Genomic DNA, 22787 nt, shown 5'->3' with positions numbered 1-22787 from the left:
CCCTTACTCTGATGGGTAATTTCTACTGTTTCAATTAATTGGATTAAGAAACACATAGGGCATTAATGAAGCACACCTTTGGGTGTGTCTCTGAAGGCTTTCCCAATGAGGATTAACCCAGTAGGAAAGACCTGGCCTGAATGTGGGTGGTACCATCCCACAGGTTGGGGTCCCAAGCTGAATAAAATGAGAAAGCCAGTTAAATGCTGGAATTTTCTTTTCTGTTCTACATTATCTACCCAGATATGGGCAAGCAACCTCAGCTCCTGCAACCCTGATGGATTGTATACCCTCAAAATGGGAGCCAAAGCAAACCTTTCTTCTTACAACATCTTGATCATAGCAATGAGAAAAGCAACCAATACACCAATGTTTTGTTCCTTATGCATATATACATTTGATAAAGTTTAATTTATATAATAGGCCCTGTAAGAAACTGACAGTAATAACAAATGATAAAATAACAATTTTCACAACATACTGTCTGTTTCAAAATGTCTAATACTTTACATACTAATGGGTGGTTAGTGTATGGATACATGGATACACTGGCGAGGTAGGCAAGGCAGAATGAAGCAACAGCTTGATTCTCATAGGCCTGTTCACAAAGTGTGCAATTTAAAGCTTTCAACTTTTTTTTTTTTTTTATGAGAGAGAGAACTGGCATGCTGGGGCCTCCAGCCACTGCAGTCGAAGTCAACACGTGTATCACCTTGTGTGTGACCTTATGCACTTGCATAACCTTGTGTGTCTGGCTTGCGTGGAATCTAGGGAGCCAAACATTGTTCCTTAGGCTTCTCAGGCAAACATCTTAACTGCTAAGCTATTTCTCCAACCCTCAAAATTTTTTTATTTCTGGAATTTTCCATTTAATATTTTTGGACCACAGTTAACCAAGTAGCCTAAAACAACAGGAAGTGAGATTATAGATAAGAGATGGCTAATGTGCAAGGGTTCATTAAGTCTCGTGTTAACATGACCATTTATTATAAAGAGGTTAAAAGACAAAAGCATTCTGGGCTAGGGAAATGGCTCAGTGGTTAAAAGTACTTTCTTGCAAAGCCTACTAGATCAGGGCTCAGTTCTCCAGCCATCCACGTAAAGCCAATCTCCAAAAGTGGCACAAGCATCTAGCATTTTATTTTCAGGGGCAAGAACTCCCTCCCAGACAAATAAATTTATTTATTTATTTACTGATTTGTTTTTATTTGAGACAGAGAGAAAGGAAGAGAGAGAGAGAGAATATGAGTGTGCCAGGGCCTCTAGCCACTGCAAAGGAACTCCAGATACATGAGCCATCTTGTGCATCTGTCTTATGTTCGACCTAGAGAATTGAACCTGGGTTCTTAGGCTTCATAGGCAAACGCCTTAACCATTAAGCCATCTCTCCAGCCCAACTTTTTAAAAAGAAGAAACATGATGGTGTGTTATAAATGGTCTGAAAGGAAATGGTGAGAGCACCATGAACCCGCAGGAGTGGACTCCACAACTCTGCCCTTTGACATTATAAAATTTGGAGGTGAGGCAGTGGTTCTTCAAAGATTACACTAGAAAACACACAGAACTTGGCTTTAAAACCATGCTTATGCCTTTTAGAAGCAAAACTACCATTTTGATCAAGGTAGCCAGAATGCATGCAGTCCTTGGCTTGTTTGTTTGGCAGTCATTGTGTCCTGCAGGCTTTAGTGGCTGTCCTGGAGGACCGTGCATAGCTGTCGCTTTTCTGGTCCTGTCTCAGGTCTCTGCTTTTGTCATTGGCTTTCTAACAAGCTTGGGCCTTTGCAGGTGCCCCTCCATTAGAGTATTGGCTGATAAGGACTTTAAGTGTAATGTTGAGTGGGAACTGGAAAGGCCCATGTGGGGGAAGGAGATTTGCATTTTGTTTTGCTGTTTCTATGTGTATGGATGCATGTGGAGACCAGAGGTTAACTAACCTCTGGGATCACTTTCCTCCTTGTTTTTAGAAACAGGGCCACTGAACCTGGAGCTTGCTGATTCAGCTAGCCCCACTGGCCAGCAAGGCCCAGGGATTCTTCTGTTTCTGGACTCTCCAAACCTTGTAGGTTCGTAAGTGTGTGCTGGGGATCCACATTCAAGTCCTCACGCTTACATGATGAGCACTTTACAGGCTGAGCCATCTCCCCAGTGCTGAGATTTGCATTTTACTATTTATTTAAAGCTTCTGGGATTTCAAAATACTGGAAAAGAGAGGATGAATTTCTAACTTTTGCTAAGTTCCTAAAATGCACCTAGTACTGGATGTGTGTTCTCAACCTAAACAAGAAGCCTGGGAGGTACATGCCATTATTCTGGCTATGCTGAGGAGGAAGCTACAGTTCACATCAAGTTATTCTCTTGTCTAGAAATAAGTGTTACCTGGATTTGAATTCAGGTCTTACTCTAAGACTGCACTCAATACTCTGTGTGGATGTTTCTGGAACCTCACTCTTTCTTCGCTCTCCTGCCTGTTTCTTAGATGTTATGTTTGGAGTGAAAGTCTGCTTCCTGTGCTGTCCCAAAGGTCACTCAGATGGGCCCAGCACTTTCATACCTTCCACAGGAAATAGCAAATGGCAGATTGGGTCACTGAGAAAGGATGCTTGACCTTAAAGTGAGTGTATAGATAGGTCTTCCTAAAGCACAGATGAAGACTGATTTACTACTTTGTTTGCTAGTAAAGCCAAATTCTTTTTTATTTTTATTTTTTAGCTTTTTTAGACAGGGTCTTGCTACGTAGCCCTGGTTGGCCTGGAATTTGCTATGTAGACTAAAACCTATGGCAATCCTCCTGTCACTCTAGTTGAGGCTGACCTAGTCACTCTAGTCTCAGGGTGGCCTCGAATGCATGGTGATCCTCCTACCACTGCTGGGGTTTAAAGGTGTGTACCACCACACCTACCTCAGAATTCAGGGATTTTCTTTTCTTTTTTTCTTTTTTCTTTTTTTTTTTTGGAGAGAGAGAGAGAGGGAAAGAATTGGTGCTCCACAGCCTCCAGTCACTGTAATTGAAATCCAGGTGCGTGTGCCATCTTGTACACATGTGTGACCTTGCATTACCTTATGCATCTATCTTACGTGGGACCTGGGGAGTTGAACATGGGTCCTTGGGCTTTGTAGGCAAGTGCCTTAACTGTTAAGCCATCTATCTCTCCAGCCCCAGAATTCAGTTTTGTTTTGTTTTGTTTTCGAGATAGGGTCTAACTCTGGCCCAGGCTGACCTAGAATTCACTGTATAGTTTCAGGGTGGCCTTGAGCTCACTGCAATCCTCCTACCTCTGCCTCCCAAGTGCTAGGATTATATGCATGTGCCACCATGCCCAGCCTCAGAATTCAGTTTTTTTTGTTTTTTTTTTTTCAAGGTAGGGTCTCACTGTAGTCCAGACTGACCTGGAATTCACAATGTAGTGTCAGGGTGGCCTTGAACTTGTGGCAATCCTCCTACCTCTGCCTCTTGAGTGCTAGGATTAAAGGCGTGCACCACCACCAGTTTTTTAATTGTAAATATATCATGTTTGTTTGGCCTAAACCAGTTTGGAATATACAAGCAATGTAAAATGTTATTGATAATGTGCCTTGTTAGTCAGATCTGAACACTTAGTTTCTTGCTTCACAGATTTGATATCTTTCTTATCTTATATCTCCAGTTCTATAGATTCAGAGATATTTCATGTAGAAGATTATACTTAGTCTTGCCAGGTGTGGTGGTGCATATCTTTAATCGCTGCACTTGGGAGGCAGAGGTAGGAGGATTGCTAAATTTGAGGCTACCCTGAGAATACGTTGTGAATTCCAGGTCAGTTTGGGCTTCAGTGAGACCCTACCTTGAAAAAAAAAATAAGCAACAACTACAAAAGATTATACTTAGTCTGAGTTTGATATAGGAATTATCAATAGTTGAAGGAATTGAGACTTGAAGGCAGGGGAAATTGGTCTTCATGTCCCCCACTTAAGGTTATGCTTTTTTTTTTTGAAAATTTAAATCATATTTATTGCGACTCTGCTTATATTATTCAAATGTGAATCATAATGTATTATTCCATCTGCTATATGAAGCATGACTATAGCCATAGATCTGACTTTATTTATTTTTTTATTAGTTTTCTATTCAGCAAATACAGGCAGTTTGGTACCATTATTAGGTTCATCCGTGACCTACCCCCTCCCCATTGGCCCCTCCTTGTTGATGTATATGGGTCGTGCGTTGTGGAGTTAGCCCACAGTTATTGGTACGATAGATGTCTCTGCATATCATGACCCAACATGTGGCTCTGACATTCTTTCCACCCCCTCTTCCACAAAATTTCCCTGAGCCATGTTGGGTTCATTTTTGGTCTGCTTCAGTGTTGAGGTGTTGGGGGCCTCTGAGGCTCTGGCTCTCTGATTTGGTAGGAGTTGATTTTTCTCTGTATTGGTCTCCTTCCCCCTTGTGCTGGTTCATCAGGAAATCAGCACCCTTGCTTGTTTCACTAATTTCCCTTTGTTTCAGTCAGGGCCCTTTTGAGGTATGATGGGGTGGCTCTCTTCTTAGGATCTGCATCTATCTGAAAAGATACTCTTTTTTTTTTTTTTTTTTTGAGGTAGGGCCTCACTCTAGCCCAGACTGTCCAGGTATGTAGGTATGTAGGTAGTCTATGTAGGTAGTCTCAGGGTAGCCTTGAACTCACAGCAATCCTCCTATCTCTGCATCCCTAGTGCTGGGATTAAAGGTGTGTGCCATCACACCCAGTCACCTTGTCTTTTTTAAGAAATATTTTAGCCAGGTGTGGTGGCGTATACCTTTAATCTCAGCATTTGGGAGGCAGAGGTAGGTAGATCACTGTGAGTTTGAAGCCACCCTGTGACTACATAGTGAATTCCAGGTCAGCCTGGGCTAGAGTGAGACCTTCCTTAAAAAAACAAAACAAAACAACAAACCAAAACTAAATTAAAAAAATATCTTATTTATTTGCAAGGGTGGGGGAGAATGGGCATGAGAGGGCCTCTGGGTTGGAAAGGAACTCCAGATGCATGGGCCACTTCGTATATCTGGCTTTACATGGGTACTGGGGAATTGAACCTGGATCATTAGGCTTTACAGGCAGCAAGCACCTTGACCGCTAAGCCATCTCTTCAGCCCTCCCTCCTCCTTCTATTTTGAGATGGAATCTCTCACTGAACCTAGAACTCGCTGAATTGGCTAGACTAGCTAGTCAATATACCATACCCTAGGGCCCCCTGTCTCTACCTCCCCAGAACTGAGATTAAAGGCACACTTCATCATGCCTGACATTTTGTGTGAGTTCTGGGGATCCTAATTCAGGTTCTCAGGCTTGTGTGGGCAAGCCTCCATCTCCCCAAGCCTAAGCCTCCAGTGCTTTCCATCTGCGCTGCTGGGCATTTGATTACTTAGAATCAACCTGAGAAGTGTAGTGAGGTCCACCTGATCCACTCCAAAGATTATTGAGCCTACAAGCTGCGCTGAGCTCTTGTGGGACATCCAAGAATCTGGGCTAAAATGACTAATAACTAATGAACGAACTAAGTGCCTGCTGGGTGTGGGGACTCTTGTCTTTAATCCCAGCCTAGACTAAAGTGAGATCCTACCTTAAAAAATAGCATGTTCTTCCAGCCCTGGCTAGCTGCTCTAAACTTTTTTTTTTAATATGCATGTATTTATTTATTTGAGAGAGAGAGAGAGAGAGAGAGAGAGAGAGAGAGAGAGAGAGAGAATATGAGAATGGGATGCTAGGGCCACTGCAAACGAACTTCAAATGCATACACCACATTGTGCATCTGGCCTTATGTGGGTACTGGGGAATCGAATCCAGGCCATCAGACTTTGCAAGCAAAACACCTTTAAATGTTGAGCCATCTCTCCAGCCCTCTTAAGTTTCTTTTGTGTGCTGCTAAGTACTAGGGAAGGTGACTTTAACTGAAGTGTTTGATAAGTAACAATTCAGTGGTTGCATTCTGGATCTGTTTGAAGCAGAAGTTACTAAGTCAAAGGGCCACTGGGGAATAGGAAGCATAGGGTAGAGTTAGGATACACAATCCCATCAGAATTGATGCCAGCTTTGTAACTTCAAGCAGGTTAATGAGTTTCCGTAACCCAGGACAAATGAATTTTTGAAGGCTCAGAGAGAAGGGAAAGAGAAGGGGAAATCGAAGCTTGACTCTTCTACTAAGGGTTTAGGCAGCCACTACCTCTACTGGCCTCCTACTTGTTGGACAGCAGAGTGAGCCCCGGAAGCCAAGCACTCCAGATCATGGCTTCGGAAGGCAGTGAGTACAGTGCAGTTGAGTGGGCTGGACGAGGAGTGTGGTTTAGGGCAGCCTGATTTAAGAGGTGGAACGGATTTTCCCAACACTTAGATTCTTTGCATTCGGCTTGGGCAGATAAGGGCTTGGAGGGGGCGTGTGGCCGCAGGAGGTCTGGTTAGGCTGATTCCATTTAATATTTCAGGCTGTAGGTCTGTAGGAGCCCTTCTGCTTCTCCATGCAGCACCTACTTGCAACTTGTTGCCCAATCCCAGTATCTGATGGAAATACCAGAGCCCGGGAAATGCTGAGAAAAGTGTCCACTTTCACCTCGGAATTCCAAGTAAGGGAATCTTAAACAGAGCGAACCTGGATTTCAGTGGCGGAGGAGAGGTGGGGTTGGGCTCTCAGCCAAGGATTTTAAGGAACTGAGACAAAATCGAAGGAAGAACTAGTGAGTCTGGGTTCATTAAAGCGGCAGGGGACCAAACAAGGGAGGCGGTCGCCTTCTTCAGTCTCAGGGAGACACGTCAGCTAGAGTTGGGGCAGTCTCCGGTGCTGGGAGGGGTGTCAGGAGGCTGAAGACGGGCTCTAGGGCCCAGCGGCGGGGCGCTGGGGAGGGGTGGAGTGTAGGGTTTCAGAGCCGGCCCGGAGACCCTCCCTCCGGGCGGCGGGGAGCGCGCGGGGACCGGCGGCCGAGGTGGGGTGGGACCGGAGAGGAAGCCGGCTCCGCGCTGCTCTGCGTCGCGAGTGGACGGGGCGCCCCTCGCCGCGCCCCGCCCCGCCCCGCGCTCTGCCGCCGCCGCCGGCCCGCGCCTCCGCGCCTCCGCGCTGACCGAGCCATGACCGCTCCATGCGGAGGAGAAAGTTGCACCGGGGACCTTCCGAGCCCGCCGACCGAGGTAACTAGCCCGCGCTGGGGGCTCTGGGAGGGTGCCCTGGCTCGGCCAGGAAGTCAGTCCCCAAGACCGGCGCCGCTTCCCGGACCGGGGATCCTCCTGGGGATCCCGGCTGACAGCTGCTTGGCTCCAGATGTTGGGGCTTGGGATGTCTAATCGGCGCCCAAACCCCAGAACCTCTTCCAAGGAATCCAGTCGTTCAAAAAGATAAAAAGCAGAACGCGGTTCTGTGCCATCTACCAAGTCCCCGGTGGTGCCCACGGGCCGGACCCCCGCGGAGGACCTGGGGCTTGGGGGAGGCCCGCGTGGGTCCTGGGGTGCGCGCGCCCCCGACGCGGGTAGCTGGATGTTCCGGCCACCGCGAGGGCGGAAGGGTGGCCCGTGCCACCGTCCTGGGCGCAGACAAAGGCGCCTGGCCGGACCCCAGGGCGCGCCCCGACCCCGAGGCTCGGGTCTCCTTCGCCGTCTTTGTTCTCCCCAAACAAGTTTCTTGGCTGAATCGGGTTGGATCCCTCTTTCCCTGGTCTGTTAAGGCTGCCTTGGAAAAAAAACCTGGTTTCCGGAGGGAAATTTAAGCTTCCCAAGGGGAACTGGCTCAACTTTCTTGGAATGTGACATTTGTGGCAGGCAAGAGTGTGGCAAGTCGGCCCGTGACAGCCTGGTGGAGCCGGAGCCCTCCTCGGGGGAACAGGGCGGGACGCGCCCCCTACCTACGGCCTCCCGGGCTGGAGGACCAGGCCAGGCCTCGGAGACAGGCGGGTCCCACTGAGAGCCCAGCTCTCGCAGCCCTTTCCAAGGCCCCCTTTAGTCTCCAGGTCCCGAATCCCGGTCCTCTCTTGCTCTCTGCAGTTTTCTTGGAAAGTTTTTTTTTGTCTTCGTAGTGGTTTTACAATCCCCAAATGCTTTTTAGCAGCACCCCCCGCTCCGTGTGTGTGTGTGTGGGGGGGGGGGTGGTCACTGGATGGGGGTCCCTGATCCTGCTGGCATTTGCACTGTGGACTCAGTGTCCTCTTGGCCCCCTGACTTTGTGCTCAGTCGGTTCCATTTTCTTCCTTTGAGGAATGCTGTGAGAATGGAGTTTTTCCACTTATTAAAAACATCTTTGGTAATGGTGGGTAGGGGATCATGGGAGCCGTTTGTGATGCCTCGGGGATGCTCTTGACTAACCGCCAAAGGATGTTCACTTACTCACTGTAGGTGAACAAACCGGAATAGAGGAATAGCAAATGGCTACAATTCTGGAAAAATCTAATCCCTTTCCAGGGAGCCAAAAGTCAGGTCTTGAAGTATGGAGCACTCGTGGCTCCCTGCTTCTAAAACTGGGCTGTAGGTCCTGCCAGATTGGCTAAGATTTCCCCTGGCTGCCTCCCACTCCTGGCCCAGGCAGTTGCGGTCAGACCCATGCTTCTGGTGAGGGATCTCTGGATTGCAAATTATTGAGGCGTCTAGAGCAAGGAAAAAAATTCTTGCTAGAATTGTGCTCTAGCATTATATATAATCATCTACTGTGATTGCATTTTTTGAGAGTAAGTGGGAAAAGGCGTGTGAATCCCCTTTGAACTGTTTGGAAGGGGAGTAGAGGGCCAGGAAACAGGGATGAAGAGGAGCAGGCCTCACCTGGCCAGAGGGGAGGGATGTGGGGTTGGGGGAGGTTGTTTAGTTCCCGGATGGGTGAACTTTTGTGGGCCACGTTTTCTAAAATAATCAGGGAAACCCTTGTACACCTATAGGTAGACAGTCTACAGAAGTGCTGTCCTTTTATCCTCCCTTCTTTCCTCCTTTCTTCCCTTCCCCATCCTTCCCTCCTTCCTTTTCTTTCTTCTTTTCTTCCTGGCTTTATTTTGCCCTGAAGCAGGCCTTACTCTACTAACCTGTGCTGATCTGGACCTCACTCTGTAGTCCCAGGCTATCTTTGTACTGGGGTAATCCTACCACCTTAGCCTCCCAATTACTGGGGTCCAAGCCTGGATTTCCCTACCCTTTCTTCAATTGCTCAGAAGTGTGGCTGTTTTAGATTCTGTATGGAAGGTGTAGGGTGTAAAATACTAATATTGAAGGGCATGTGGAGATCAAAGTGTTTAAAAACACATTTTTTCCATAGAAGCTAGTGGAGGGCTTTCTGTTTAAATAAGTCCACACCCGGCCAGAAATGTGATTTTATGGGAAGGGTCTGCTGGTGAGTGTCTGTCCTTGGCTCTTTCTGGAGCCTCTCAGGGTAGCACTGTGCCATTTTCTGATGTCTATCCCTGCACAGACATGTGGCCCCAGACATGTGGCTGACTTAACTGAAGTAAGACAGAGGTTCGACTGGGAGAGATCTGTTACAAGTAAAGCTTGTAGGTAATGGCTATGCTTCTTCATGGTCATTTTCGAAAGTCTCTTGGAAATAATGATAAAGCGCTATTTAACATAAAGCTTAAAAAATAATGAATGGCATACTTCTAGTCAAGATGGTGGCCGCCTAACCAGCTTCAGCTCCTGGGGTGGTATCAGGCAAGATCTGTGGGACTCCAGTGTGAGTAGGTCTTAGCAGCCCTCAGAGGTGCACAATTGGGAATCTGCTGACTCCCATGCTCTCAGGTAGCTCTCTAGACCCTTGGGTCCCCCAGCTGCTGCACTCCTGACTCCCCCACTGGCAGAGGAGATAAACCACCCCTCACACTTCAGCTAAGGCCCAGGTGAAGCCACAGAGGAACTGTGGATATGAGCAAGAGTGCTGCTTCCATGGTGAGCCCGACAATCAGCACAGGAGACAGATGCTGAGGATACTCAACACATAAAAGCAGAGATCCAGGGACTCCGAAAAGCCCATCAGTGATGTAGGCTTAGAACACACCCAGCATGGCTCAGGGAATTTCGTGGAAGAGGGGGCAGGAAGATTGTAAGAGCCACAGGCTGGGACATCATGCTCAGTGGCATTGCCCCCCTCCTGTCCCCCATCCCCAGTGACCGAGTGCTGCTCCCACAACACAACCCCATGGGGAACCAATACATGATACATCTATACTAAATATGACCGCAATAAAAATACAAAAGTAATAAATACATGCAACAAGGGATGTGCTAGTGAAAGTTGTAAGCCGGGCGTGGTGGCGCACGCCTTTAATCCCAGCACTCAGGAGGCAGAGGTAGGAGGATCACCGAGAGTTCGAGGCCACCCTGAGACGACATAGTGAATTCCAGGTCAGCCTGGACTAGAGAGAGACCCTACCTTGTAAAAACAAAACAACAACAAAATTGTAAAGATATTTGATTTTTCAGGCCAGTAAGTTAAGTTTTCTATGAATGGCCATTTAAAATTTCTCCAAGTAATGTTTCTTTTTCTTTTTATTGAGGTATGTGTATGCATGACTATCTACATACTAAATGAATATTGAAACTCAGATCAGTCCATTCTATAGTAATTTGAGTTTTTTTTTTAAATTGATTTTTTTTAATAAAAAGGCTGCACACATAGACCCCTTCTCCCCCTTTCCAGTTCTGCTGAGGGTCTTGGTGGGGTTATTGGTATTCATTTTAGAGACCAAGAGGCTTCAGTCAGTCTCTGCAGGCATGGGGGAAACATGGTGTCTTCTATTTTTTTTTTTTTCCATTACTTTGGAAAGTCTGTATAACCCAGAATTCTGTGGGTAATGAAGTCCTTGAAAAGCAAGTATGTAAGTCAAGAGAGAGGACATATTTGATTACAAGGCTTGTTGGAAATTGTCTGAGGCTTTTGAGGTTTTTTTGTTTGTTTGTTTGCATAGTATTGTTTTTAAAATTCTATTGCTTTGACTTTGGTTTGTCTTGGAGGAGTGGCACCATGTATGCCTGCTCTCTGTGGGTAGGTCAGTACACTACTTTTACTGGAAGGAAACCAGAGGTGCTCCTGGTTAGGTGTTGACATCAGGCTGAGTTCTGTCACTGTCCTTGGGTCCAGGCAGCACTCCTGCCTCCCCTGCCCCACTTACTTTATTTATTTGAGAGAGAGAGAGAGAGAGAGATATGCAAATAGAATGGCTGTGCTAGAGCCCCCAGCCACTGCAAACGAACTCCAGACATAAGCGTCACCTTGTGCATCTGGCTCACATGGATACCGGGGAATCAAACCTGGGTCCTTAGCTTCGTAGGCAAGTGCCTTAACCTCTTAGCCATCTCTTCTCCAGCCCTCACTTTCTTTTTAGGAGAGGATAAGAGTAACTCTGGACTAAGCAAACATGACTATTAAGACTGTAGAGAACTGAATTTAATTTTTTTACATATATATATACACACATATATATTAATTTTTGACACTTTTGTACATGTATACAATGTATTTTAATCCCACTCTCCCCAGTGCTCTTCTCTCATCCCCCTTACATTAAAACTTTTCTCTTTTCCATTTGATCCTCATCCTACTTACAAACCTTTCTTATTTATTTATTTATTTAACCCACTGAGTTAAATTATAGTGGTTTAATGGCTATACCATAGATGAACATGAGTTCATCTTCTCAGCAATTATCAGTTGCTACAAGCTACTCTTGGAAGTGTAGGGTCTCATGCACCCCCATCCCCCATCCCTAAAGATGCATAGTTTTAAATTGATTTGGAGGACTCTTTCTGTAAACATTTTTTATTCTTTCCAGTTTGGTACTGAGTATGGGGATAGGCTTGGCAGAAAATATAATGAGTAAAACAAGCTGAATTTAATTTTTTAAAGCAGTGTTTATGTCTGGATTTGAGCCTTGCTAATCAGCATTGCAGTCTCATATCTCTTTATCTGCTAGATTTTGGTTTTTCGAGGTAGAGTTTCACTCTAGCTCAGGCTGACCTGGAATTCACTATGTAGTTTCAGGGTGGCCTCGAACTCATGGCAATTCTCCTACCTCTGCCTTCCGGGTGCTGGGATTAAAGGCCTGCGCCACCACTCCCTGGATCCTAGATATTTTGTTTTTAAGTAAATTGTTTGTAGTTTATTTGTTCTTTCACTTTTCATTTGAAATAATCATAGCTTCATAGGAAGTTGCGAAAATAGCAGAGAGGTCCTGGGTACCCACTTTCCTCCAGGGGTGACATCTTATATAATTATATCCCATAGCAAATGACAGAACCATTAGTATAATTCACAGAGTATGTTCAGACTTCATCAGTGTACATATATACTTTTATGCACAGCACAGCTATATGTAAACATTATCATGTGTTGGGTGCTAGAATATAGGTGTGTGGTGTGCTATGGACCTTGGAGGGCAGAAATCTTTGGACTAGGTGGTCAGGCAGGGCTTCTCTGGGTATGTTGTCCAGGCATGGAGGGAGTAAAATTGGTCCTTTCCTATAATCCAGTTTCTGCATACCCTTATTGTCATGAATTTTTAAAAATTTTTTGTTTATTTTTATTTAATTTTTTGAGAGCGACAGAGAGAGAGAGAGAGAGAGAGAGAGAGAGAGACAGACAGACAGACAGACAGACAGAGACAGACAGACAAAGAGAATGGGCACACCTGGGCCTCCAGCCACTGCAAACGAACTCCAGACGTGTGCGCCCCCTGGTGCATCTGGCTAACGTGGGTCCTGGAGAATCGAGCCTGGAACCGGGGTCCTTAGGCTTCACAGGCAAGCGCTTAACCTCTATGCCATCTCTCCAGCCCAATTTTTTTTTTTTTTTTTTTTAGGTAGGGTCTCATTTTAGCCCAGGCTGACCTGGAATTTACTATGGAGTCTCAGGGTGGCCTTGAACTCATGGCAATCCTCCTACCTCTGCCTCCCGAGTGCTGGGATTAAAGGCGTGCACCACCACACCAGGGTGTCATGAATTTTTATTTTATTTATTTATTTTTTTGGTTTTTCTAGGTAGGGTCTCACTCTAGTCCGAGCTGACCTGGAATTCATTATGGAGTCTCAGGGTGGCCTTGAACTCATGGTGATCCTCCTATCTTGCCTCCCGAGTGCTGGGATTAAAGGTGTGTGCCACCACACCTGGCAAGTTTTAAAATTTTTTTAAAAATATATTTTATTTATTTATTTGAGAGAGAGAAAGAGGCAGAGAGAGAGAGGGAGAGTGAGTGCTCCAGGGCCTTCAGCCACTGCAACCAAGCTCCAGATGTGTGCGCCCCCTTGTACATCTGGTTTACGTGGGTCCTGGAGAATCAAACTGGGATCCTTTGGCTTTGCAGGCAAATGCCTTAATTGCTAAGCCATTTCTCCAGCCCTGTCATGAATTTTTTAAAAATATTTTATTATTTATTTATTTGGCGGGGTGGGGGGGAAGAGGCAGATAGAAAGAGAGAATGGGCATGCCAGGGCCTCCAGCCATTGTAAATGAACTCCAGACGCATCCACCCCTTTGTGCATCTGGCTTACATGGGTCCTGAAAAATTGAGCCTTAACTCCTAAGCCATTTCCTCAGCCCTGTCTTGAATTTTTTAATGGGAGTTACACTAATTCTTGAGTGTATGCTGAGCTACTCAGAGTGGTTGAGAACTTTTTGGCTTTTGATTATTATTATTATTATTTTTGTTTTTTTCAAGGCAGGGTCTCACTTTAGCCCAGGCTGATCTGGAATTCACTCTGTAGTCTCAGGGTGGCCTTGAACGCACGGCGATCCTCCTATATCTGCCTCCCGAGTGCTGGGATTAAAGGCGTGTGCCACGATGCACGGCAACTTTTTGATCTTTTTTTTTTTGTTTTGTTTTGTTTTTTTGAGGTAGGGTCTCACTCTAGCTCAGGCTGACCTGGAACTTACTATGTTGTCTCAGGGTGGCCTCGAACTCACTGTGATCCTCCTACCTCTACCTCCCAAGTGCTGGGATTAAAGGCGTGCACCACCACGCCTGGCTTTGATCATTTTTGACATAGGGTTTTACATTGTTGCCTGAGCTGGCCTCCAGCCACAGTGGTCCTCCTGCTTTAGACTCCCAAGTGCTAGGATCACATGCCACCACAGTCCTTGTGTGGCATGATAGCTTACAACATATGTGGAGAGCAGAGTAGTACCAAGAATCTGAGTATGGTTGGATAGAACAAGTTCAAACATATGTTAAATAAAAAAGGATTAAGAACAGATAGACTTGGTTGGTTTCCACCTGGCTGTGTCACCTCATTACTGTGTGACCACAGGGAATTTTACCTCAAGGGTAAGTGGGGACAATAGTAGCTTTGCTATTGTGGCATCTCATGAGGGTGAAATTAAATAATGATATATAACAGGCATGTTGAAAGCCTTCAGTAAGCATATACTATTATTATTAAAACAGGATGGCAACTCGCTGTCTAGTGTCATTTGTGGTTTCATATATGCTTTTTCTCTGTGACCCTCAGTGTATGCAGAAATTTGCCTTGTCTCAGCTGGAGGCACTGAATCATTGGTCAGGTTTCTAGAAACATGATGCTTTATTCACAGTCTAGCACTGTTGGTACAAGAGACTTTTCCCCATAAAACCAAGATATTCTGAGTAAAGAATGTCCTTTCTGTGCTGGCTACAGAGGTGGCAGGATGTGTGTCTGCTGTTTTGAGGCTAGAGTTTATGCTGCGTGTTGCCCTAGGTAGAGTAAGCTAGAGCTGTCATCAGGATACATCTTACACTTCCTGGTCAGCAGCTCCATTTCCTTTTCCTCTGTGACCAAGTTCTTTGTTTCCCAGAGGAAACTGATGGAACCTTAGAAGTGTAATACTAGGGTATTGGTTCTCAAGGGTGGAGAGCTTGTGACTTACAGAGTGCTGGTGTCAGTCTATGGGTGCAAGGCTCTCGGTGCCTGGGACTTTGTATTTCTAACAAATTTTCAAGAGATGCTGATGCTACAGGTCCTGGGACAGTTTTTGAGAACTACATAGTCCCTTTCAATTGGACCTAGACCGACATGCTTTCCTTTTGGAGCTGAGTTTGCCCTCTGTGAATGGTTGCTTTTGGAATAGACTGGTTTCTGAGGAATTGTTTATGTGTGTGTGCTCTACTCTGTCCTCCTGTGAGTGCCTCCCTCCTTCTAACCCAAGCTTTCCTCCCCACTTGTCTCTCTCTTCTTGGAAGATATGCCAGGTTTGGGTATTTGCTCCTGTAGACACACTGCCTGATGTCACTTAACCTCTGAAAAAAAGGTGGGCTTGCTAAATACTTCTTTTCTTTTCTTTTCTTTTCTTTTCTTTTCTTTTCTTTTCTTTTCTTCTTTTCTTTTCTTTTCTTTTCTTTTCTTTTCTCTTTTCTCTCCTCCCCTCCCCTCCCCTCCCCTCTCCTCCCCTTTCCTTCTGTTTCTTTTTCTTTTCTTTTCTTTTCTTTTTCAGTGCTAGGGACTGAACCCAAGGCTTTGCACTTTCTAGGCAAGCACTCTACCACTGAGATAAATCAATAAAGCTAAATACTTATTTTCTAAAACTTCATAAGAGGTCAACAACAGTGCAGAGTATTGGTTATTTTTGAAACTCATTTTGGACATCCTTGACATCCCTTTTAAGCAGTGTCATTGGATTTGGGGTGGATTGCTTCTCCTGATGCTTAAGAGGCAACTGTCTCTGCAGATGTGAAAGGGTGCTTCATACTGACTGCATAGAAATCTGCGGGAATGCCATGATGACAGTTCCTGCAGAGAATGGGTGTTTGGGCAATGGTGTTGTAGGGCCTTCCAAACTGAGATGCTTGGTCTCCTTGATGGCAGAAAGAAGAGCTCAGTGCTGCAAAATCACTTGCTGGAATATTGAGATTTTTGGTTTCTTTGCAGTAGAGAAATATAATTCCATTTATTTTTCCCCCCTGTCAGTTTAGGACAAATATAGTCTATCTGTCCTCAAATTCTTTTTCTTTTTGTAAGTGCATTTGTGGGCACACCTCTTGTTTGTGGGTGCACATGCTTGTGTGTACCCATGTGTATAGAAGGCAGAGGTTGATTTTGGGTGTCCTTCTCAATCACTCTTTGTTTACTGAGGCAGGCAGGCAGAGACTCTCACTGAACCAGGAGCTTGCTGGTTGGGCTACTGTAGCTAGCCAGTTTGCTCCAGGGATCTCCTGTCTTGCTGAAATTACAGGCAGGCCACCATGCCTCCCCCACTTTTAGGTGGTTACTGGGAATCTGAACTGTGGCCCTTATACTTGCTCATGAGCCCCTGCCCTTCCCTGAGAATCTATAGGCAGTTAATGGTTACTCAGGGAAGAGAGAGAGACATTTTCTTCAGTGGTGTAGTCACTGGTAAGGTGCTCAATGCTCTTGTAAATAACCTCTAAACCCCTAGTGAATTCCAGGTCAGCCTAAGCTAGAGTGAGATCCTACCTCGGGGGCGGAGGGGGGTTGTTGGGAAACGTGTTGAGTCTGGTTGGAGAGAGGTTAGCAGTTAAGGTGCTTGCCTACAAAGCCAAAGGACCCAGGTTTGATTCCCCAGTGCCCACATACAGCCAGATGTACAAGGTGGCACAGGCATCTGGAGTTTGTTTGCAGTGGCTAGAGGCCATAGTGTGCCCATTCTTTTTCTCTATCTGCCCCTTTCTCCCTCTGTCTCTCAAATAAATAAAAATAAATTTAAGAAAAAACTTATCAAAAAACAAACAAAAAAATGTGGGTGTGGTGGCTCATGCCTTTAATCCTAGCACTAGGGAGGCAGAGGTAGGAGGATCACTGTGAGTTTAAGGCTGCCCTGAAACTACATAGTGAATTCCAGGTCAGCCTGAACCAGAGTGAGATCCTACCTCAAAAACAAAACAAAACAACAACAACAACAACAAAAATCAAACTTACTGAGTCACAAAGAAGAAAGAAAGAAAGAGGGCTGGAGAGATGGCTCAGCAGTTAAAGCGCTTGCCTGCAAAGTCTGACAGTCAAGGTTCTATGACCCAGTGTCCAGTAGAGCTAGATGCATAAAAAGGTGCGTGCATTTGCAGCAGCTGGAGGCCCTGGCATGCCCATTCTCTCTTCTCTTTATCTCTCTGTAATTGCAAATAAATAATTAAAATTAAAAAAAGAAAGGAAGGAAGGGAGGGAGGAAGACATGAAGTAGAGGGCGAGTAGTTGGGAGGTGGAAGTGGATCCGCAGGATTGGGAGGGGACAAGAGGATAATGGGTGGTTTAAAATGATTAAAATACATATGCACATGTATGAAATGGCATTATTGTGTATGCATTATTATTTGTTTTATTTGAGGTTGTGTCTTGCTGTAGCCTAGGCTGACCTGGAATTTATTATGTAGTCTCAGGGTGGCCTCGAACTCACAGCAGTCCTCCTACCTCTGCCTCCTGAGTGCTGGGACTGAAGATGTGTGCCACCATGCACAACAACATGATACATTATTATGTGTGACATAGCTAATAGAAAAGTTTAGATGAAAGAATACAAGGTCTAGATGCTGTACTCTGAAATACAGAATTTTCTTAGTTCCCAGTTGAGACTTAAAAATTTCCAGAGTCCTGAAGTTTCTTTCCCTATCTCCAAAGTAAATTCCAGAAGTTTGAAGAAAAAAAAGGAAGTAAACACACATATTTATATTTTGGTGACATTTACTCAGTGACTAAGATGACTTTATTAGTTCAGGAGCACAAAGTGGGTTATGTCTAAGGAAGGTCACATAAAAATGAACAGATTCTGTAGTATTGTGGTTAATAGTTTTTTTAAGGCAGTAATTACAAATATGCTAACTGAATTTACTTTGAGTATTTTGGATGTATAGAGGAAGGTACATGCTAAGCCTTAGGGAGATGATATTTCTTATTTTTAGACAATATAAATCAGGCAACAATTGGCATACATAAGCATGTCCTGTCAATAGATATTTCTTTTATGAATACCTGGAGCATTATACTGAACATGAAGTGGATAGCTGAATGGAAGAACTTGTTGAGGGCACCCATTAAGGGTGACATTGTATCCCTTTGAGGGCATTGTCTGTCCTAGGTACTGGTCAAGTTCAAGGCATATGTCCTTCTCTTTGAACCTGTTCAAAGGAAATGGACTTAATCTTCAAGCAGGACTTCTAGAGGTATAGATGACCTTCCTGCTGGGAAGGGAGGCTGAATACAGAGTTTAGGAGGGCATAGAAGGAATGGAACACCCAAACAATCGATAGAAGTGTGAAGGTGTCTCTTTCTCAGACTCTCTATGAGGGAGTATAAACTACTGTAGTCATGTCTGATGGCCGGAGCATTCTGGGATAGCTATGCTGTTCTTTGGATATCTTTTTCTTATTTCAATATTTATCTGTGGAAATTACTGGTTGTGACTTTAGAGCTGGAAGTCATATTCCCATCTTACCTTTGCCACTTACTGGCTTTATAATCTGTCATCAGTTATTTAAGTAGAGCTTCTCAGATCTTGAATAGGGATACTAATGACGACTGCTTCCAAAAAAGGCTGTAGGGATTCCATATTAGACACTAAGAGCAACAGCTGAAACACTGTAAGAGCTACATGTTGGCTGTTATTATTATTACTTTTTTTTTTCAGTTTTTCAAGGTAGGGTCTCACTCTGGTCCATGCTGAGCTGGAATTAACTATGTAGTCTCAGGGTGGCATCAAACTCACAGCGATTCTCCTACCTCTGTCTTCCAAGTGCTGGGATTAAATTGTGAGCCACCACACCTGGCTGAATTTACTTTAAAAAAATTATTTATTTATTAGAGAGGGAGAGAGAGAGAGAGAGAATGGGTGTGCCCGGTCCTTTAGCCACTGCAAACAAACTCCAGATGCGTGCGCCATCTTGTGCATCTGGCTAACGTGGATCCTGAGGAATCGAACCTGGGTCCTTTGGCTTTGCAGGCTAGGACATCCCTCCAGTCCTGAAGTTACTTTTGAGGTGTTTTATTAGTCTTAAGGATATGTGGACCTGGGCTTCCATAGGGGCGGGAGAGATGGTCTGTCTCTTTCCCAACATTGCCTAATACTCAGGGGCAAGAACACTCTGGGGCAGGAAAGTCTAGTATTTTGAGACTGAACCCACATGTCCTGTACTTCAGCTGGGGTGACGTGAAGGTTTCCTCTGTAGACTGGAGGGGCCACAGGTTGCCTTTTTATACTGGTCTCACAGATTCAGTTTACATCCTCTGTGTTAGTTCAGAGCTTGCACTGTGGGAATTCCTTTATTATAATATAGTTTGGGAAGTCACAGAACCACTTCTGTCATTCCCTGTTCACCAACAGTCTTGTAAGCTTGTCTAAACTCACAAGGGAGAGACCCACCTCTGAAATGCCTTAGGTGTGCTTGCGAATTTGCACACATTTATAAAGCTGGTCAGCATCCTGTTACTCTCATTGGCAGGGAAAAGCCTTACACATTTTAATACCAAGCAGACTCTCAACAACTAGTTAGATCACCTGGAAACTGTATTCTTATTTTGGAGATGTGAATTTTGTATCCACTTGAAAGTATTTTTTTTTTTTTTTTTCCCTGAGGTAGGGTCCTGTTCTAGCCCAGGTTGACCTGGAATTCACTGTGTATGTTCAGGGTGGCTTTGAACTCACAGAGATCCTCCTGCCTCTGCCTCCCCAGTGCTGGGATTAAAGGTGTGTACCACCATGCACAGCTGAAAGTATATATTGTTGGTGGCAATTTTTCTGCAAGACTGATTCCTTTTGCCACCCCTTACTTAACCTTTCTAACTTTTTCTTGATCAGCATTTGGATCAGCATTTTAAACATCAACTAATGCAATTCAGATTTTTTTCCCGATAATTATAAATCAGTTTTAAAATGTTTTGCTTGAAAGTACTATATTATCTTTTGCATAGGATTTTAGAGAAAATGGTTATAATGACTTCATGTATTGCACTCTTGAAGGTTTTTTTTTTTTTTTTTTTTTTTTGTATTTTCTCATCTTCTTGCTGAGACCATCAAAGGGCTCACTGTCTTGGGGATGAAAATGAGCCTTTAATTGTCACAGATATTCTACCCCTAAAGGAATAGCCTTACTCATTTTTAGTTTTGCAGACTTTATGCTGGAAACAGGTTCATGGTCCTTTCTGTTGTCCCATTCAGTCTTTACAACTAACTTTCCTTGGTAGATGTGATTATGTTTGCTGATGAGGTAATGGGCTCCAAGAAATGAATCCATTTGCTCCTTGTCAGGATTCTCACTGTTGAAGAAGCAGATTAGCCAAAACAAAGCCAGAAGCATGAACATTCTTTCCATTTGGTGGATATTTTCTCTTCTATCTTTATTATTCCTTAAATCTGTCTAAACCCTGATAATCTGTGTGACACCTTGATTCTCTTTCCTCTTGAGTCATCATGTCTTAACATCTTTCCCTTTGTCCTGAGACATCTTGCCTTCCTCTTATATTTTATTTTTTTAACCTTTTGCCTGTGTATGTGGTGTGTGTGTGTATTCATGGTTGTCTCATGAGTGCCCTCTTTATTTTCCTGAGGCAGGACCTCTCTTGAACCCAGTGCATGCTGACTCATGTAATCTTGATACCTAGCCAGCTTGCCCCAGGAGCTCCTGCTCTTGTCTTCTGTGCAGTGAGATTAAACACTATCACCATGAGCACCTGGTATGTACATGGGTGCTGGCATCCAAACCAAAGTCCCCTTGCTTGCATGGCAAGAACTTTACTAACTGAACCATCTCTCTACCCCTTACAGTATCTTTTCTTTCTACCCTCTAAATCTCATGGAACTTCATTGACATAATCGTTGTTGGTTTATAATCTCTTTTGTAAGCATTCCTGCAAGGGTGGGAAGGTGCATCCACATGTAGGTGACTTCTCAGTGGCTGCTGCTCTATCTTGTGGCATACTTTCCTGAATCAGCAGGTGTCCATTCATCTGACAAGTGTTCAGAAGCACTTCAAAGCCATTGTAAATCGGCTTCAGGGTTCACCCACTTCCAGTGGTACTGGATTTTTTCCTTTGCCTGGGCCCAGAGATAACTCATTCTCAATTATAACCAGAAAACATTTTTATCTTTTTTTTTTTTTTTTTTTTTTTTTTGCAGTAGGGTCTTGCTCTAGCCCAGGCTGACCTGGAATTCACTCTGTAGTCTCAGGGTGGCCTTGAATTCATGGTGAGCGATTCTCTTACCTCTGCCTCCCTAGTGCTGGGATTAAAGGTGTGCGCCACCATGCCCGGCTAACATTTTCATCTTAAAGTTGCCCTGTGTTTTATGTCTTACTTCATGGAAAAGTAGCAAGTATGTAATATAAAGCAGTGTTTCTCAAGGTGGAGGGCTCTGTCATGTGAGGGTTATTTAAGTAATGTTCATAGCATGTTATGCTAGAAATGCTACCTTTTTTTTTTCCCCCCAAGGTAAGGTCTCACTGTAGCTCAGGCTGACCTGGAATTCACTCTGTATTCTCAGGGTGGCCTTGAACTCATGGCAGTCCTCCTACCTCTGCCTCCCGAGTGCTGGGATTAAAAACGTGCGCTATTATGCCTGGCTTAGAAATGGTACTTTTTATGCCTTTCTTCTCTTCAGCTAGATAGATAGCTCTCATCTTCCATGGGCCCTTTGGCTGTCGGTAGCTATTACAACCAATGAAGGGGTCATTGGTTCACATTAGGTTGCTTAAATCTTCACAACTCTTTGAGGGTTCTCCCTATTCTCAGCATATGAGTCTTTAGGTTTCAGATTTATCAAGCATTCATGTGTAACATAGTAGGCATTTGCACAGGCTGCATCTCTTCTTGGTGTTAGAATAGATGTTTGGAATCATCTCCTTTGTACTGTATCTTTATTACAGCATCTTAGCTGTAACCTGAATTACCTGATTCTCATGCCATTCTTCAAATCTGCATTCATCCAAAAGCAACAAATGATATGAAACATCCTTCATTTTACTATAGAAACTAATGTAGGTTGATTGATTGTTTAGTTCTATGAAGAATTAAATCCCCTTTGCTTAGAATGATTTGGCTTCATTAAGCACATTTTCTGTTTAAAATATGGTTAATTTATAAGATTTCAGTTCCCCAAACTTGTTTTCTTTCTTCCTTTCTTTCCCCTTCCCTTCTTTCTTTCTTTTCTTTGAGGTAGGGTCTCGCTGTAGCCCAGGCTGACCTGAAATTCACTATGTAGTCTTAGGGTGGCCTGCCAAGTGCTGGGTTTAAAGGCATGAGCCACCACACCCAGCCAGCAAGCCATCATGCCAGGCCAGCCCAAACTTGTCATGTGGGAGTGCATGTGCCTGGCAGTGAGGGAGGCACTTCCCCAGTCTGTCTGCATCCAGATTCTGTGAAGGAGGCTTCAAAAATTTCACTTCTGTTCCACGTGTGTAGAGAGGCTAGTGATGCAGGTCTGATTTGGGGCCTTGAAAGTGCCTTAAAAAAATATTTTATTTATTAGAGAGAAAGAGACAGATAGAAAGAGAGAATGGGCATGCCAGGACCTCTAGCCACTGCATACGAACTCCAGATATATGTGCCTCCTTGTGCATCTGGCTTACGTGGGTCTTGGGGAATCAAACTCCAGTCCTTAGCCTTAGCAGGAAAATGCCATAACCACTAGGCCATTTCCCTAGTCCCAAAAGTGACTTTTATCTTGCTCCCTGGGTTGCTGTCACACCTCACAGGTTCAGGTATCAAGAAAAAGATAATGTGACTTGATGGAAGGGATGAGAAAGGGTGGATTCTATGGTTGTCTTGGTGTTTTGGTGACTAGTGAGCAGTGTGCTGATAAATAAATAAAACGGTTCTGGATCCTTCTCTGTTTATTCTTGCAGGAAAGGAAGCTTTCCCACTGTCTTTGCCTTTATCCATAGGCCAGAGCATTTTGTTACAGCTACC

The 22787-nt window shown here is 44.5% G+C and overlaps 1 protein-coding gene across 4 annotated transcripts in view; it reads left to right on the top strand.

Annotated features, from left to right (window-relative positions):
• Amotl1 (angiomotin like 1) overlaps positions 1-22787 on the top strand; it is a 143741-nt gene that overhangs the window by 22341 nt on the left and 98613 nt on the right. For 2 of the 4 annotated variants that reach the window (XM_045146457.1, XM_045146456.1), the window contains exon 1: positions 7048-7139. The exons of 1 other annotated variant lie outside the window; for it this stretch is intronic. In XM_045146457.1, coding sequence (XP_045002392.1) covers positions 7091-7139 — 49 coding nt within the window. In that variant the 5' untranslated portion in view covers positions 7048-7090. Of the gene's footprint in view, positions 1-6564; positions 6581-7047; positions 7140-22787 lie in introns of those variants that run through there. One more of the 4 variants, XM_004661926.2, reaches the window with a different exon arrangement.

Source organism: Jaculus jaculus, chromosome 3, assembly GCF_020740685.1.
Source record: "Jaculus jaculus isolate mJacJac1 chromosome 3, mJacJac1.mat.Y.cur, whole genome shotgun sequence".
Taxonomy (NCBI): Eukaryota; Metazoa; Chordata; class Mammalia; order Rodentia; family Dipodidae; genus Jaculus; species Jaculus jaculus.
This window is presented reverse-complemented; position numbering and strand designations above follow the sequence as displayed.